This window comes from Impatiens glandulifera, chromosome 9 (genome assembly GCF_907164915.1).
Source record: "Impatiens glandulifera chromosome 9, dImpGla2.1, whole genome shotgun sequence".
Classification (NCBI taxonomy): Eukaryota; Viridiplantae; Streptophyta; class Magnoliopsida; order Ericales; family Balsaminaceae; genus Impatiens; species Impatiens glandulifera.
In genome coordinates this window covers 35,520,013-35,536,892 of record NC_061870.1, presented here as the reverse complement: position 1 = coordinate 35,536,892, position 16,880 = coordinate 35,520,013, and the positions used below count along the sequence as shown (strand labels likewise).

The 16,880-nt window shown below is 31.9% G+C and overlaps 5 protein-coding genes across 6 annotated transcripts; 4 read left to right on the top strand and 1 right to left on the bottom strand.

The window, feature by feature from the left end:
* The first annotated feature begins 1,237 nt into the window (after window positions 1–1,237).
* Window positions 1,238–3,091, top strand: LOC124915714. 2 transcript variants are annotated; one of them, XM_047456481.1, is made up of 4 exons: window positions 1,238–1,509; window positions 2,322–2,446; window positions 2,542–2,666; window positions 2,755–3,091. In XM_047456481.1, exons 2-4 carry the CDS (start codon window positions 2,351–2,353, stop codon window positions 2,903–2,905), a joined length of 372 nt encoding a protein of 123 aa, XP_047312437.1. In that variant the 5' UTR covers window positions 1,238–1,509; window positions 2,322–2,350; the 3' UTR covers window positions 2,906–3,091. The 2 variants fall into 2 exon arrangements, with proteins under 2 accessions (XP_047312437.1, XP_047312435.1); XM_047456479.1 differs by having other exon boundaries at window positions 1,238–2,446.
* Window positions 3,092–3,893: 802 nt separating this feature from the next.
* LOC124915496 (translation initiation factor eIF-2B subunit alpha-like) lies at window positions 3,894–5,709 on the top strand. Its single transcript, XM_047456219.1, has 4 exons — window positions 3,894–4,554; window positions 4,664–4,958; window positions 5,046–5,287; window positions 5,359–5,709. The coding sequence occupies exons 1-4, from the start codon at window positions 4,111–4,113 to the stop codon at window positions 5,563–5,565; spliced, it is 1,188 nt and encodes a 395-aa protein (XP_047312175.1). The 5' UTR covers window positions 3,894–4,110; the 3' UTR covers window positions 5,566–5,709.
* Window positions 5,659–6,129, bottom strand: LOC124915497. The gene is made up of 2 exons (XM_047456220.1): window positions 6,053–6,129; window positions 5,659–5,967 (listed from the first exon to the last, which is right to left on the bottom strand). Exons 1-2 carry the CDS (start codon window positions 6,100–6,102, stop codon window positions 5,754–5,756), a joined length of 264 nt encoding a protein of 87 aa, XP_047312176.1. The 5' UTR covers window positions 6,103–6,129; the 3' UTR covers window positions 5,659–5,753.
* A 1,274-nt stretch (window positions 6,130–7,403) lies between these two features.
* On the top strand, window positions 7,404–9,307 carry LOC124914252 (ethylene-responsive transcription factor RAP2-12-like). Its single transcript, XM_047454759.1, has 3 exons — window positions 7,404–7,758; window positions 8,118–8,998; window positions 9,080–9,307. Exons 1-2 carry the CDS (start codon window positions 7,527–7,529, stop codon window positions 8,939–8,941), a joined length of 1,056 nt encoding a protein of 351 aa, XP_047310715.1. The 5' UTR covers window positions 7,404–7,526; the 3' UTR covers window positions 8,942–8,998; window positions 9,080–9,307.
* Window positions 9,308–10,830: 1,523 nt separating this feature from the next.
* On the top strand, window positions 10,831–11,765 carry LOC124916600 (auxin-responsive protein SAUR76-like). The gene has a single exon (XM_047457333.1). The coding sequence runs from the start codon at window positions 10,962–10,964 to the stop codon at window positions 11,520–11,522; it is 561 nt and encodes a 186-aa protein (XP_047313289.1). The 5' UTR covers window positions 10,831–10,961; the 3' UTR covers window positions 11,523–11,765.
* Window positions 11,766–16,880: the final 5,115 nt, after the last annotated feature.

Here is a 16,880-nt window from a genome sequence, read left to right as displayed (position 1 = left end):
ACACGTCTTGTTCTAACTTGTTAGTTGTAGTAGTATTTCACAAGTTATTTCCTTCGCTTTTTATTTTCTTTTTAGCTAGATCCCACTAAATAATTAATTCAATTCATTCATTAAAATCTTGTAATGTCGACATTAATACTATGTTAAATAATCCCTTCCTTCCTTACTATGGTGGGTGGTCTAATCATTGTTTCCTATCCTAGCATCGCATAGGAATGCTAGGGCCATGTGTTTGCGTGCCTAAATATGTTGTCAAGGTAATGGATCACAATTCATAAAGAGGCTTCGTGGTGGCTTGGTTTGATTTATAGACCAACCATAAGTGTAATTAATCGCGTGATCAATCATTTTGTACTTGACTATGGTTTAATCACAATACTAGGATTTGTTGTTAATATTGTGATATCTATCTTGTAATTTTTCAATTTGCAATTTCATCTCATTTGATATTTGGTAAATAAATTTAATATATTGTTGAGTTTAATTATTTAAAACAACAATAATTGTATCATCTATCACCTCACAAGTGGTTATTGATCCATCAATAAGAATACTTGGAATTTAGTGACGGTGGAGTGACAATGAAGTGGTCCAAAAAGAAATTTGCAGCGTAAGAATAACACTTGAATCAGAGTTTGTTACTCATACAAATATCTAGCGTATAAATTGAAATAGTTATTTTTGTTTAGTTTAAATTATAAAAAAAAAAATATACAAGTTATATAAATTTTATAATTTGTGTTTGGTGTATGGTATCAAAATATATTTTATCCTTTAAATTAATTAAAATAAATATATGAGTTTGATTTTTCTTTATATCTTTATTATTATAAAATTATAAGACCATAATAATGAATAATAGATCAGTTTTATTCCTTTTCAAACACAACCATATAATATTATATTGTTCGGAAACAAATTTTGATTAAGAAGTTAAATAGCAAGAACTTACTTTATAAAAAAGACATAGGTAAATTTTGAAATATAATTAAGAAAGGTGTTTAGTTTATATATATATATATATATATATTAACTCAAAAATAGCTCAATTGTCAACCCTAATTAAAAAAATCAAATATCACAGTTTTGTTCTTATTTTAAATTCATATAAATGTTAGGTTATAATAACATTTTAAATTATAAAATATATATTGTTGTATAATATGTTGAGATTTTTTTATTTATTTATTTTAATTATCATCTTATCTTACTATTTTTTTTGGTTTGTTTAGTAAAAGGTGTATTCAAATTGGTTAGTGCGGTTCCGGTCCTGTCCTAACTTATGGCCAGTCGATTTGCACTCCGGCGCGATTTGGTCTCTTGTTGTACCACATGCGGCGGCGGCGGCGGCGGCTAACGACGGCACGACTAGACCTGAACCTTAACGTCAATGGAGGAATCGATCCACGATTCGGAGACCGCATCCCACAGGCCTCCTTGAATTGAACTCCGATTGAGCCAACAACCGCCATCCTCGTCCTTATCTCCATTTTGGTACAACAGACAGAGGTATCCTTTCATTTTATAAGAAGCGTAAATCTCAAAATTTGGGATATCACATATGCATCCTCAATCTCAATGTTTTTATCAAATAATCTATATAAGTATTAGCCTTGGAATCAGGTTTAGGGTTTATTGTCAATTTCCATGACTATGATGAATCAGGGGTAATTCTAAACAAGACAGATAGATAATTTCCCTAATTTTCTTAGCACTATTATGTCTAATTATGCCAATTTAGGAACCTAACACAAACCCTGATCTTTAATCTTTTAGTCAAGACTCTGAGCTACCCTTGTGGATTGCAAAGCTCTTATTCTAGATATAAATGTGGAAACCTGAAAACATATGAAAAAATTATCATTGAAGAATTGTTTAAGAAAGAAGGTCATCATCCACCATAAATGTAAATGTGGATTTTCATATTTCCACCTAGACAATGAATAACATTTGAAGATGATTGGATACTGACTGCATCATCATCATCCTACTAACCATTAATTTAATCTCCTCCTCTATACTTAATAATAATAATATATTATGTTAAACTTCACCCCATAAGGATTGCATTGCTGTTACTGTTACATTATTATTTTGATTCCTTCAAATTCTTCACGTCATTCACCAATCTTACCTGACCCTTCATTATAATCACTAGCTAAAATGGATTAAGAAGTCAACTCCCTCTTCTTCTTCTTTTTTCTTTCTTTCTTGTGTTCTTCTCTCTTCTTGATCTGTGTATCCATCTAAGATGGCAATCAGATGCTCGGTCTCATCTCCTCTATTAATCAAGAGACCTTCTTTCACCATTAAAACACCAGCCAATAAGGTGGTGGTGGTGGTGATTAAGATGCAGATGCTTACAGTTACACGCAGCCAAGCCTCTTTCTCTAAATCATCTCAAGTTCAGATTAGATCTTTCTCATCTTGTACTACAAGAAGCAAGGTAATAAATAATTCTTCTTTTAATTATTGGTCTCATCTCACCCACCCACCCACTTTATTAATTAATCTATCATGATCATCTATGTTTGTGAATAGATCTTTGAAGATGAATCCCAAGGTATTGTCTGTTACAAAGATGAACTGACCGGAGAGACAATTTGCGAAGGATGTGATGAAGGTCCTCGTTGCTGCCCAACCGAAGACATTAATTCTCTTACACAGTATGTGCATGTCACAAATTTATGTTATATACAGCATGTCAAACTGGATCTTGAATTTGATTTGAGTACTATATCTAATCTATTACAGAGAATTTGAAAAGAGTGATGTTAAGAAGAAAAAGAAGTTGATTCAGATTGTTGTTAATGGCGACGCCTGTGGTGAAGGAGGGGGGATAATTACAAGGGAATTTGATTATAATACAGTTGTAAATTGGATGGATTTCAAGTCCTTGCCTTGATTTTAAAACAGATAATAATAGTGAAGAAATCTATCTTCTTTCTTCTTTTGATAGAAGAAAGAGATCCCTCAATATCTCTCTATCTATACAAATTGTTGCTATTTTGGTCAGAATTTTACTCTCTTCTCCTTACAGACTGAAATATACAAAGTTTCAGAATGTTCACCAAACTCAAATCTTGCCACTAGTCACCACTTTTTTTTTCCAATAAAATTTTATTTTCATAACAATTTCAATAGTTTCTTATGACTTCCATTTAAATAAATCTTTTGTTATTGATAATAAAATTTGATAAAATATTTTTTATAACAATTTTCAACTTTAATTACATGACTAGTGAGTAGATATAGAAGAGATTTCATTTACTGCTGCTCTACTATCATATCTGCTCAATTCAGTTTTAGAGAATTTACTTGCAGCGATAATTTATTCAATTTTAAAAAAATATATAAAATTTTAATAAAAAATAAATATATTTGTTAACGTTATATATATATATATATATATATATAATATATGTATTTACCCTTCAAACCAAACAAAAATGAGCCTTTGTTGAATCATTTAAATATGATAGGTTATAAAGGAAAATTTGTTTGTAATTGAGATTTGATTTCATTTAATGGCAAATAATCAAGAATTAAATACTCAATCTATGTCCAAAATATCATAAAAAATAGCAAAACTGACTCGTCAAATAAATGCCATCATAATTACAAGTTACAACGCGTTATTCTATTAAACTAAATGCCTAATTTTAGAAAAAGACAAACATTAGGGTTTGTTTGACTTTGTACTTTAATTATATAGTTTTGTTTAATAATTCAAATTGAAAATTTACACAAATTAACAAAAACTTGAGTTTCACCTTACTCATATTCCAATAAAAATTTAAATAATATTTTGTTTACCCACATCAAATATTAAATTAAGTATACCCCATTTCCAAAATCAGGTCTAAATAAATTAATAATTATTCTAAACAAGATAGAGAAAGAGAGTTTGGATATTCCATTCCGCCGTGGCTGAGAATATTGTCCGGGATGTTCGGAATCTGATTGAACTCGCCGCCGGTGTTTTTTGTTTTCCGATCTGGTTTGTTTGGTTTGGTTTGGTTTTGTTTTGTTTTTGTCTGGTTTCGCAAAGTGTTCATCGTCCGTCCTAAATAGAGATTAGAGCGAAAACAAATAAAAAGTAGTTTAAAAATGTGGTACCCTTCGGCTTCTTTCATTCTCGACAAACAGCAAAACCACTTGCTGTCTCATCACCACGACGACGACGACGAAGACGGCGACGACACGCCGCTACCTCCGTCGTCTACCATGATGCCAATCGAAACCATTCAAAACCCTAATCCTAAAATATCCGCTTACTATCAAACCAGGGCGGCGCATCATGGCGTTGTAACCAGTGATTGGTTAGCTCAGTCTCAGGCCGCAGTTGGTCGAGATCTGGATATCCTCCCACCGGTCGGAGATTCGGGTAAGAAGTCCAGCGTGATTGATGAGTTTAATTATTGGCGGAAACAGCCCGATCTGGCTGAAGCCGTTGCTGCCATTAGGGCTTTGGCTTCCGTTATGCGATCGAGTCAGGCAACCACGATGATGGAATTCGAGATTGAGCTTAAAAAAGCATCCGACTCTCTCAAGGTATTATATATCAATTGATAGATTTAGATTTAGATTTAGATTTGGATTCCTTTCTCTAAAAAGTGCTTTAAATTGATTGATAGAATCATGTTTGTTTAATTCAATTCAGTCATGGGATACAACTTCAATATCATTGACTGCTGGATGTGATCTATTCATGCGGTATGTTACAAGAACATCAGCTTTGGAATATGAAGAATTCAGTTCAGCCAAATCCCGACTCATTGAACGTGCAGACAAGTTCGGAGAAATCTCTCTCAAGGCACGAAAGATCATAGCAATGCTTAGTCAAGATTTCATCTTTGATGGATGTACCATCATGGTTCATGGCTTCTCCAGAGTTGTTCTAGAAGTCCTCAAGTTAGCAGCACAGAGCATGAAGCAATTTCGAGTTCTCTGTACAGGTTTTTGTTTCAATTCTCTTGTTAATTAATTAGGATCTTAGATCTTCTTTCGTTGTTATATATGTAAAGAATTGAAAACACACGCAGAGGGAAGACCAGACAGGACAGGAGTACTATTAGCAAATGAGCTAGCAAAAGTGGATGTTCCTGTAAAACTGTTGATAGATTCGGCGGCTGCTTACAGTATGGATGAAGTGGATATGGTGTTGGTCGGAGCTGATGGGGTGGTGGAGAGCGGCGGTATTATTAATATGATGGGAACTTATCAAATTGCTTTGATTGCTAATAGCATGAATAAACCTGTATATGTTGCTGCTGAGAGTTATAAGGTTCAATTCTAACATTTTTCTCTATTAATATTGAAATTTGTAATGATTGATTGACCGTTTGTTTGTTTCAGTTTGCTCGGTTGTACCCATTGGATCAGAAAGACATGGCGCCTGCCTTACGCCCGATAGACTTTGGGGTGCCTATTCCTTCGAAAGTGGAGGTTGAAACCTCTGCCCGGGATTATACTCCTCCCCAATATCTTACCCTTCTCTTCACTGATTTGGGTGTTCTAACACCGTCTGTGGTAAGTGATGAACTTATTCAGTTGTACTTGTAGTTTGATCGTTAGAGGGTCCAAATTTTGTCGTTGTATTTGTCAGTACTGAATTATTTTCGTGACGAATGAGTGTTTTGAGTTGGTAATAATACAACAAAAGAAAAAGAAAGTCGATTTGATTTGATAGATGTTTAGTCTTTTATATGGGTATAGACCAAACAAATCAAAAAACACTTTTAAATGAAAGTTTAAGGAAGAAGTTGGTTTCTGAGATCAACAACATTAACTTCTTCAAAGTGTGTCTCTGGAATCCAAAAGCCAGACTTTGGATCTCTCATCCAGAAGACATTCTTACAGTCCTTCATCTTCTCCGTGTTCACCTTCTTAGTGGCTGAAGATGAAACCGCGGTCAAATGCATTTTCACCAGCTCCTTCTCGGAGGATGCTGTTGCGCAGTATGATCTTCGACAGCCATTAAGTAGGAATCAGTAATATTAAAAAGATAAATGAAAAAGATTGAGAAACAGGTTATATCTATATATGTAACCTGAGAAGGAGACGACTGCCATTGTTGATTATTATGGGTAGCCTGGCCATTGCAACAGAAAGGTTCTAGTTGTCGAATTTTTTATGGAGAGAACTGAGAAGAAAGTCCTTTTATAAGCACAAAAAGGCTTCTAATAACTACTATGTTTATAATTTTAGTGGCTAAATTCAATAATTACAGAGATTATATTCTGAATATTTCTTTATGTGGGAATATCATTTTTTTTATATGAAGAATCGAATAATTTTAGAAATTGGACATCATTTCTTAAATTTATCCTTTTCAAGCCACTTGGAGAATCTTAAAAAAACATTGGAGGTGGAAGGATTTCTAAATGCTTGGTCCTATATGGGAGAGAGACAGGCCTATTAGAAAATGTGTATTTTTAATTTCTTTTAAGTTTTAACAATATTCTTTGTATAATAAAATTTGTTTAATAATAAATAATAGAGAAGAGTAAAAATCCATACAAATTTAAGACAATAAAAACATTACAAACATTATTTGGAATAAAAAATAAATTATAAAATCACATAACATTAAAATAATAAGAAAATATGTCTTTCAACAAATTATTAAAGGAAGCTGAATTTTTTGTTTATTATAATAGTAAAATTATAAATAATACATATCAAATTATTGAAATATATTTAATAATTTTTATTGAAATATTCAATAATTTTTATTCCAACGAGATAATACATAAGAAAATAATTGTAATAATTATTCAAAAATTTAGATATATGTCCTATCAACTATCTTAATTTGAACTTCATAGTATAACAAAGTCGTACTCTAGATAATCTCACCCAAAACAATGTAAAAATAATCAAGTCACCACTTTTATCACACACTAATATTTATTATATTGAATCAATTAATTTATTAATTAAAATAATATATTTAACCACCTTAATCGGAATATCTGGATGATGTATTCGGTTAAAGCATTTGCCATCAAATTTGACCATTTTATGTGTCAGTTCCATAAATGCAATATAACTTGTGATAATAACCGTGACCATAAAGCAATTACCAATTTTTTATTCCCTTGTTGCGCATAATCAATTTATAATTTAAATATACTTTTTCCTGTCAGAAAATATATTAATTTGACAAATAATATTATATTACAATGGCACTGAATGGTTTGTGATTCATAATAAAAAAATGTACGTTCTTTGTTTAAAAAATTATATTTAATTTCAATTGGTTAGAATTGAGAAAACAAATATATATATATATATATTGGTAATTGTCTAGAGAGTTAGGGGTATTTCTGTACAAATATATTGTGTTTGTTTGTTGCTGACTTATTATTTCCCAACTACTCCAATATTTCACATAACTCATCATACAATTTTGTTTCTTCTTCATCTTCTTCATCATCATCTTCTTCCCCGTGATTCATTCTTACGAAACTATCCGACAAAATCTCCTTCTTTTTATATCTATCTGATTATAATACAATAGCATGTGTGGAGGTGCGATCATTTCCGATTACTTACCGGCGGAAACGCGTTCTCGCCGCCTCACTGCCGACTTCTTATGGCCGTCCGTTGCCAATAAGAACCTCCGCTCTAAGCCGCCGCTTCAATCTCAGACTCTCAAGGTCGATGACGACTTTGAGGCTGATTTTCAGGATTTTAAGGATTACCCAGATGAAGATGAAGAGGTTCAATTTGCTTTTTCCACCGTCAAACCTGGTATTTTTCTTTTCTATCAAGCCACTCAGAGAAAGAATCTAGCTTTACTCTCTTCATATTGTTTCAATCGATCCAATTTGATTGATTTATTGATTGATTCGATGAGCACATGCTCTGGGAAATAATGATCAATCAGATATTTTAGGATCTTGTTTTAATTGATTTAGATTAATTAGATTTAGATCTTAGATTTTGTATTTGCGTCAACGCCTTGTTTATCCCATTTCTATGAAATTTTACCTAATTTGGTTACCTGATCTGAAACTAGTGATTCTATAATACAAGTGGTTGTTGCATGATCTGAAAATGGAAACTAGAAACTTGATCTTTAATGTTTGTGTCTCTGTTGTATTTTGCAGCCCCTAAATCATCATCATCTTCTAAACCTGAGGAGTTCAAAGGCCTAACTGAAACATGTGAAAAAAGAAAGAGGAAGAATCAGTATAGGGGTATCCGCCAACGTCCATGGGGTAAATGGGCTGCTGAAATCCGTGACCCAAAGAAAGGAGTTAGGGTTTGGCTAGGTACATTTAACACTGCAGAAGAAGCTGCAAGGGCATATGATGCTGAGGCAAGGAAGATACGTGGAAATAAAGCTAAGGTTAATTTCCCTATTGAAGCTCAACAGTCTGGTGGTCCTAGGCCTACTGTTAAGGCGAATTCTCAAAAGTACATGCAGACTCACTCAAACAATAATGACTTCAATGGTTATGGTGGTATCCCTGTTGTTGAAGAGAAACCCATACTTAAGTCTGGGTCTGGGTTTTCACCAGATCCATCGGCACTTTACTTCAGTTCTGATCAGGGAAGTAATTCCTTCGAGTGTTCTGATTTTGGCTGGGGAGATTATAACGTGAAGACCCCTGATATATCTTCGGTTCTGTCAGCTGTTGCAGAAGGTAATGAAAATTTCTTTGTTGAGGAAGATGCAAACTCTCCTTCTAAAAGGCTGAAATCTATCCACGAGGATCATGTTGTTGTTGCTGCACCTGTTAAAGAAACTACAGAGAATGACTTTTCAAACAATCTTTCTGAATTTGAGTCGCAAATGAAGTTCTTCCAGATCCCATACCCTGAAGTGAACTGGGATGTCTCAGTTGATACTTTCTTGAATGGGGAGGCAACTCAAGATGCTGGTAATGAAATGGATCTTTGGACCTTTGATTCCTTCCCCCTCCTCTAGGTAGAAAACGAGCTTATTGAGCAGACACATATATAGCCCCTCTTGATGGGCTTCTCTGTAAGTAAATATTGATCTCTAACTTCTTGCATATTCCTTTATTTATATTTACCTGCTTTAAATCCTTTTTCTTGTTTTCAGATTGAATGGTTTCGAGAGGGAGACCCTAAGAGTAAAAACGCATGTATGCTGCTGCTTATGAGCCCTTCAATTGTTATTATATTTTGCTCGTATAGGTAATGAGGAAAACATTGAACTCTGAAACCTTAAATTTTAAGAATCTGAACTTTGATATTTGTATGGATGGATGTTGGCATGTGCCTAAACTTAATCATGATGAATTCCAGTATGTTAAGACTATTTGTGTTTTTGAGCTTATTTGATGCTCATGTTTATTTATTTGAAAAAAATATCGTTTAATCGCGTTAAATGACTATATTCTTTTGTGAAATGTTAACTCATGAGGTTGTGGTTCTCTTTGAGAATATAAAATATAGGTTTTAGTTAAAGTTGGTTCCTTTCTCTGCAATGAATACTAATTCAACCTTAATACTCCAAGGAAGGCATAAACCAAAATCAATTAAGCCATTAATACAAGTTATAACCCCCTTTCCCTCCTTAATCTCATTTGCATGAGAGCCTAATTGAAACTATGCATGCATCCTTCAAGCATTGTTGTTTCTTTGTCTTCCTAACAATCTTTCTTATATTATCCTTCATAACAATTTCCGTCATCTTCATCTTAAAGCCCCGACTTCCCTTATTCTCTTTACAAACATTGAGATTGGATTCGTACAAGCTCGAAACTTTCCATTCAAGCTCTGTTCTTTACATCTCTTCTGTTGCTTCTCTATTCTTGAATGCTCAAAATCCCAACATGTTCGGATTAGGATATGAACCTTCAAAACTCCATCTCTTTCACCAAGGGGTTCAAATTGGAACCATAAGGCTTCCGAGCTTCTACCAACCTCCTTATAAGGAGGAAAACGTTAGTTTTAGGGCACGGGTTTTTCTCGATAGCGTCAATGTTAGCAAGATTATGGAGGGAAACCATGGAGGAATGAAACTGTTTGGAGATGTTTTGCCTTATGTGAAGATATCAGATGTTAGATTACCATCTGTTAAGGTTTGTTACTACTTTCTTAGGATTAGAACAACAATATCATCAAAAGTTAATTATAGATATAGTTAATTGTATGCAGGTAGGTTTGGAATGTGGAATTGGGATTGATTACGATGAGATTAAAATGTTGATGAATATGCTTTCCTTGGCAAGTGTGTCTGATGATAATCATCGGTCTAAATATGAGATGGGAAATCTCCCCCAAAACTCTGAACCAATGTTCAAGAATTGCTCGTTCGCTCTTTACCTCTGATTCAAGAACATGTATAGATTTAGGAATGTGTAAATTGTAGGGCATGTAATTTCTGACTCATTATAAAAATACAATTATAAAAACAATTCGAACCGAACACGAAAAAATTAGGTTATGATAATGTATTTTTGGGTTCAGGTCGAAATTAGATCGACCTGTTTTTAAAATCGGGTCAACCTTAAATGATATAAAGTAGATCCGTTTATAATTATATTTTTTAAGGTTTTGTGTTTGCCGATTTGCCCTTTCTTACTAACTCGTTTATTTTTAACTTTTTTTTGTACAGTGTTTATATCGCATTTAGATTATTTTTTGTTTTTGTATTAATGTCATTTTAATCTGAAATAAAAGATATGATAATAGTTAAATTAGGTTGATTCGAGTTATTAAATTTACGTTAAAGATTTTGACATGAATTATTAAAGACTTGTTAATCTGACAACCTGAACTAAACTCACCCAAATTCGATCTGAATTGTCAGCCTCAATCAAGTGCAATAAAAAAGGTAAAATAAATTAATTAATTAACAGGGAAGGAGCCAAACAGGACGCAGCTGTTTCTCTGTCTTTGGTGGAAATGGATGATGATTAAAAACAAAATCTTTTTCTCGTTCATTGTCGTGGGCCACATTACAGACCTTCCCCTACATGTCAAGCTTCAACCATTTCTATACTTTCCCTCTTCCTCCTCCTTCTTCTTCTTCAATATCCAACAAACAAAAAAAGATTGTTTCTTTCTTCTCTCTCTCTCTCTCTTTACAGCCAGCGACGGATCGTGCCAAGGAGAAAATGAAAGGTGGAAAGCTAACAAAGCTCAAGTCAGCATTGAAGAATTGGCCATCTTTCACCACCAGGAACTCCAACGAACAAAGGAGGATCCGTAATTCTTCCGACGCCGGCGTAACCCTCTCCGTCCCCGACAATGACGAACCCCTAGTTCCTTCCGCCGATGAAAAGCTTCAAGCAGTCTACGTTGGTAGGTGTCGCCGACAGTATTTCGTCACATCCGAGGTAATCAACCACCCTCTGTTCCAAGTTCTTGTCGATAAATCGGAATTAGGCTCCGGTGGTTCCGGTGAAGGTGGGATCATAGTGGCATGTGAGGTGGTGATGTTTGACCATCTTCTTTGGATGCTTGAGAATACTGATTCATCCACGCAATTGGATCCAAACTCCATGGATGAGTTAGTCGAATTCTACAGTTTCTAAGCTTCTCTGTTTCTTTTCATCAATCGAAATTCTAAGTTGTATATAAAATGTTGCTTCTGATCATTTGGGTTTTTGTTAATTTTGATGATTTTTTTTTTGTGTGAAAATTATCAGCTTCATTGATAATATTGTTTTGAAAGGTTGGAGGCGTGTGAATTAATTAAGATTATTGTTTTAATTAATTATAACTAATGAAGATGATGAGTTGTTTGTCCTTCTTTTGAAATTAAATTATATCATCATGAACTTCCCTTTTATTCCTTTTACACAATGTCTCATGTATTCATTTGAAAATATATATCATAATCAAATGTGATTTAAAATTTTCCAAGTGTAATAAGATGTGTGAAAACTTCATTTTTTAATATGATTGTGGGTTTTAGCCAAAAGATTATTTGTATTACTTTTAATTTCTTTTTATTATACCTAATTAACAAGAGCCAGCTAGCTGTATGCTGTATAATATATATAATTAATTGCATCTTTTAAAAATTCTTTTTTTTTATAAATATTGAAAAGTGTGGAGGGGGGTCTAGTTTAGTATACCAAATCTTAGTTGTTTATTAGTAAATTTAATATTGTGCTTTTTTTGGTGATAAGAAATGGGGCATGATTTTTATTATTAACAAAGTGGGTGTTATACCCATTTATTCCATCAACTACAAGAAAGGGTTTGGTAACCAAACCAAATTTAATAAATTTCACATAATTACATTTAACCCTACATGCAGTTTATTTATTTAATTTCAAAACCATTTAATTTCATACAAACATTGGATAGCCATAGTTAGAATGGTTCAACATAATTGAGTAACTAAGGAACTGGGTAAATAACATATATCATTTTTAGTGCATAGGAGATCATTATGACGAGGATTTAGGGTTATTTCGATTTTAAAATTTCGTGTAATCAGAATATATATATATATACAAATTGTAGGGTTATATAAATTTGATATCTATATAAGTGGGTTCATTAGATGTCTATATATATGTTATATAGTTTCTCCTTGTTTAATAAGTATGCTCTTTGAATATGAATTTAGAATGCAAAGAGCTTGTAAATCTAGTTAGTTGAATAATAATGAATAATGATGTCATTGTATAATAGGTAGTGGATATCTCAATTGCTTTCAATATATCCAATAATAATATATTAATTAATGCAACTAAAGATTTTGTCAATATATATATAAAGTCCAATCATCGGGTTTACAATGTTTTATAATTATGCTTCCAATGGGGACTTCTAATGTACTTTATGTGAATTAAATTATTGTGTTTATGATACTTCTTTATTTGTACAATGTGTTTTAGTTATTAAAAAAAAAAAAAAAAAGTAAACTTTATTTATAATTGGAAAATAAATTTGAAAATGATTTAAAGGTTAATAGTATATGTTTAATTTTGAAGTAATAATAATTAATAAGTATGTGGGTCATGGAATTATGGGCCGTAGCCTCATTTGGGCTGTCTTCCTCCCCCAACTGTCCAACCGCATCGACAGGCTGGCTCTTGGGTGGGTCCCACTTCATTGATAGTCCCGCCATTTTTAGGTTCATGTCTCCTTAGATCAAAATTTTAGGTTCATGTCTAATAAGAATGTTTTTTCCTTTTTTTTTCAATTCTTTTTATATAATTATGATGTCTCATCATATTTCTTCAATGTTTACTAGTTATGCACGTATTCAAATAGTTATAGATAATATATTTTAAATTAAAATATGATTATATAAAAATAAATAAAATAACAATGTTTGTCACGATAGTTCAAATATAAATAAAAAAAAATCTTAATTAAGAGAATAAAGATGTGTCATTCAATATTAACTAAAAATTATTTAAATTTAATTTATTTATAAACTAATGTACACTAAATGACTACCTTCTTACAAATTGATTTTTTTTTTTATTTTTTTTTTTTGTAATAGTTGATATGTTGTTCTTATATCTTTCTCTCTTTTCAAATGTTTTACAAATTTAAGGATACCCTTAAAACTTGAATAGATTGTTTAATGCTGGTTACTTTCGAATTTTATTGGATTAAAAATTTATATGGTTGAATGGAAAAACTGTTATTTAAAAATTCATTAAAGTAATTTAATTGACAATAATAATTTTGAAGAAATTAAATGTGACAGCTTAATTTTTAAATAAAACACTTTACATGAAAACCATTACTTTGAGAAACAGAATAACTTCTTATATTAAAAATAAAAATAATAAAATAAAAGTAGAATATGTTTAGAGTTTTAATTAAACATCTGAGTGTTTTTATATTTTGATTTGAATTCAGTGTTAATAAAATATATATAATTGGAAGATTCTTTTTAATAAAGAACATCAACATCAAACCAGCTCTTTGATTGAAATGTAATTAAGAATTAAATTCTTTACTAATTTAAGTGAGGTCAAAGTATAAGACATATAATTATTTTAATTGAATCATAATTTAAATTATAAATCAATCCCACCTTCTAAGATAAACAATATGTATAATATAAATTGTCCCACCAATTCCTATATCAATTCATCCATAACCAAACACAAACTTCTGTTCTTTTTATTTTCTTTAAACAACTTCAACTTGTAATAAAATGTTTTCTTTTTAGGTTCATGTCTAAGAGTATTTTTTATATTTTAATTTTAATTAAGTGTTAATAAAATATATAATTGGAAGATTATTTATATATATATAACAACAACATCAAACCAACTCTTTGATAGAAATGTAATTAAGAATTAAATTCTTTACTAATTTAAGTGAAAGTCAAAGCATAAGACAGATAATTATTTTAATTGAATCATAATTTAAATTCTAAATCAATTCCACCTTCTAAGATAAACAATATATATAATTGTAATTCTCCAACCAACTCCAATTCCAATATCAATTCATCTATAACCAAACACAAACTAATCTTGTTCTTTTTGTTTTCTTTGAGCAACTTAAGCTTGTAATAAAATGGTTTCCTTACTGGCTTCATAATGTTTTAACATTAATATATTTCTTTTCATCTCAACTTAGTTGCACTAAATTTAGTTTACTGTGAAAACCATATTATTTTATTTAAAAAAACCATTAACAAAATGCTGAAATGAAAATGGTAAGAACCATACATTTACTGAAAATTTATATAATAAATTTTCAAACACATTTTTTGAAAATATGTAAAATTGTATGTTTTTGTAAAACTAGAAACTATTTTATTTTGTATTTGAATAGGAGATTAGTAAAAAAAAAAAGTTGCTACCAACTCCATTATCATCTAAAAAACAGAGGTATTATTTTCGTCTGTCTCATGTTCTGAAGCCATCGTTAATCGATAAAACTGAGATTCAAGGGATCGATAATGGCGGAATCAAATCTCCCTTATCTTTCGCTTCATCTGGCGATGTCCATGTTTATGACAATGTGGGTTGCGTATAGTTTTGACATTAAGTTTCAAAAACCAATATTCTAGGGTTTATTAATGTTTCTTACATGTCTTTGATTTAAATTGTCATTTAAAACATTAGTTCATTCAAATTAATATAAAACTCATTGATTATCTAGCTACTTTGAGTTGTTCCCAATTGTTATTTCAATTATCATGGTAATGCGGAAACAATCAAAAGTGGTTTCTCATTAGGAAGATATCTGGAACTGCTGGAATGGTAGATTAATCTATAAAGTGGTATAATACCCTCTTCTATATTTCTATATTCAGGTTCATCTCTATTGTAATTTAGAAGCGGCTCCTTTTAATTACGAGGCTTATTCATGGTCTTTCATCCATGACTACTGCATATAGTACTGCATCCAGTTAGGACTTTCTCATTTAGTTACATTCTAAGGACTTGTATGTATCCAGGTTAGACTTCTTTCAAATCATTCTTCATCTTTAAATGTTTGTAGAGCTCTACAGATGTGATTACTACGAGTCAGTGATGGGATGAGAGTTGTCTTCAGATGCAATTCTCTTATAAGCTTACTGCACTTTTTGATTTCTTGGTCAATGCTTTGACAAGTTCCATTAATTTGCTCTTTTAACTGTTCTAACCCACTTCTTCTTTTGCAGAATTATTCAAAATCTTCTATATATGATTTTAGGATTGTTATACATCCTGTTGCAGCCTTTTCTATTTCTCACCTCTTATTAGAGGGTTTTGTGACCCAATAAGTCTTATGCATAGGCTGAAGAATGAATGGACTTTTAAATGAGTGAAATTATTGATCATGTGAATGAGCCTACAAGTATTTTATGTACTAAAGTCTAACGAGTCTTTGGTATATAATACTCTCCTCTCCAAAATATCTTCATCTAAGGACTTGTAGACCACCAAGAAGACTGCAGTATCCAAAATGGATGGAGCCAGGTATAAGTGATAAGCCTGCAAAGTCTTCAATATATATACATATGAGAGATCTTGAAACAGAAGGACCCATTTCTTATCTTTTAAAATATGATGGTGACAATGTATCTGCAATTCTGCAATTCTTGTGGTTCTTCTTTCAAGTGTCACGTGAACTGATGTTACATTATGCTGAAATTCACGTGGGTTTTTGTAATATTATTCCAGATCTTTTTGGACTATTTTTCCCTGTAGCTGTCATATATCAGGAGGAAGAAGTGAACAAAAAAGTAAGCAATTCTGGAAACTCTTATAGTCCAGACCATAGCTTTTTATTTGTTGTGGTCCAGCAGATCCATATTGCCTAAAGGCATCCCTACTGTTCATTATTCGTAGTCCATTTTCCCGTTGATTCTTCTCGTCACGTTCCATGGTTAGCCACTCTTTCTACTTTTTTATATTTCAATGCTCACCAGAGAAACATAGTTGCCAAAAACGGGTCCACACTAGGAATGGGAAATGAATATTAAATTCTTGACCTTTCATACTTGTATAGTTGTATTCATATGTGTACCTAATTAATTATTGTAGCCAATCTATAGCTAGGTTCAACTTCTTTAGCATTTGACAATTCAAGATTTCACCCCAAGTCTTGAGCTTTGGTGGCTACAGAACATGAAATTTGTGCATCATTTCAGAGGTTAATAGATGCATTTTAAGGCAAAAGAGCATGCAGAAATTGTTGGAAATGATCATATCTTATAGGGGGTTGGGATAAGTATGATATGATAGAATACAAATGGATGGTTTAGAAAAAAAGAGGTCCATCCATCCATGGATCCATTTAAGTAAGAAAGTGGGTCCTCCATCTTTAAGTAAATAATGGTTTAGTTACTTATCCCACTTGCACGGAGCTACTTGCAGGCGGCAGCCGACAGCTCAATCCTCTCTTGCTAACCCATAGTTTTTCAATTCTATGTTATGCTGGTTTATTTATTATTATGTTGAAAATAGTAGCTTTTG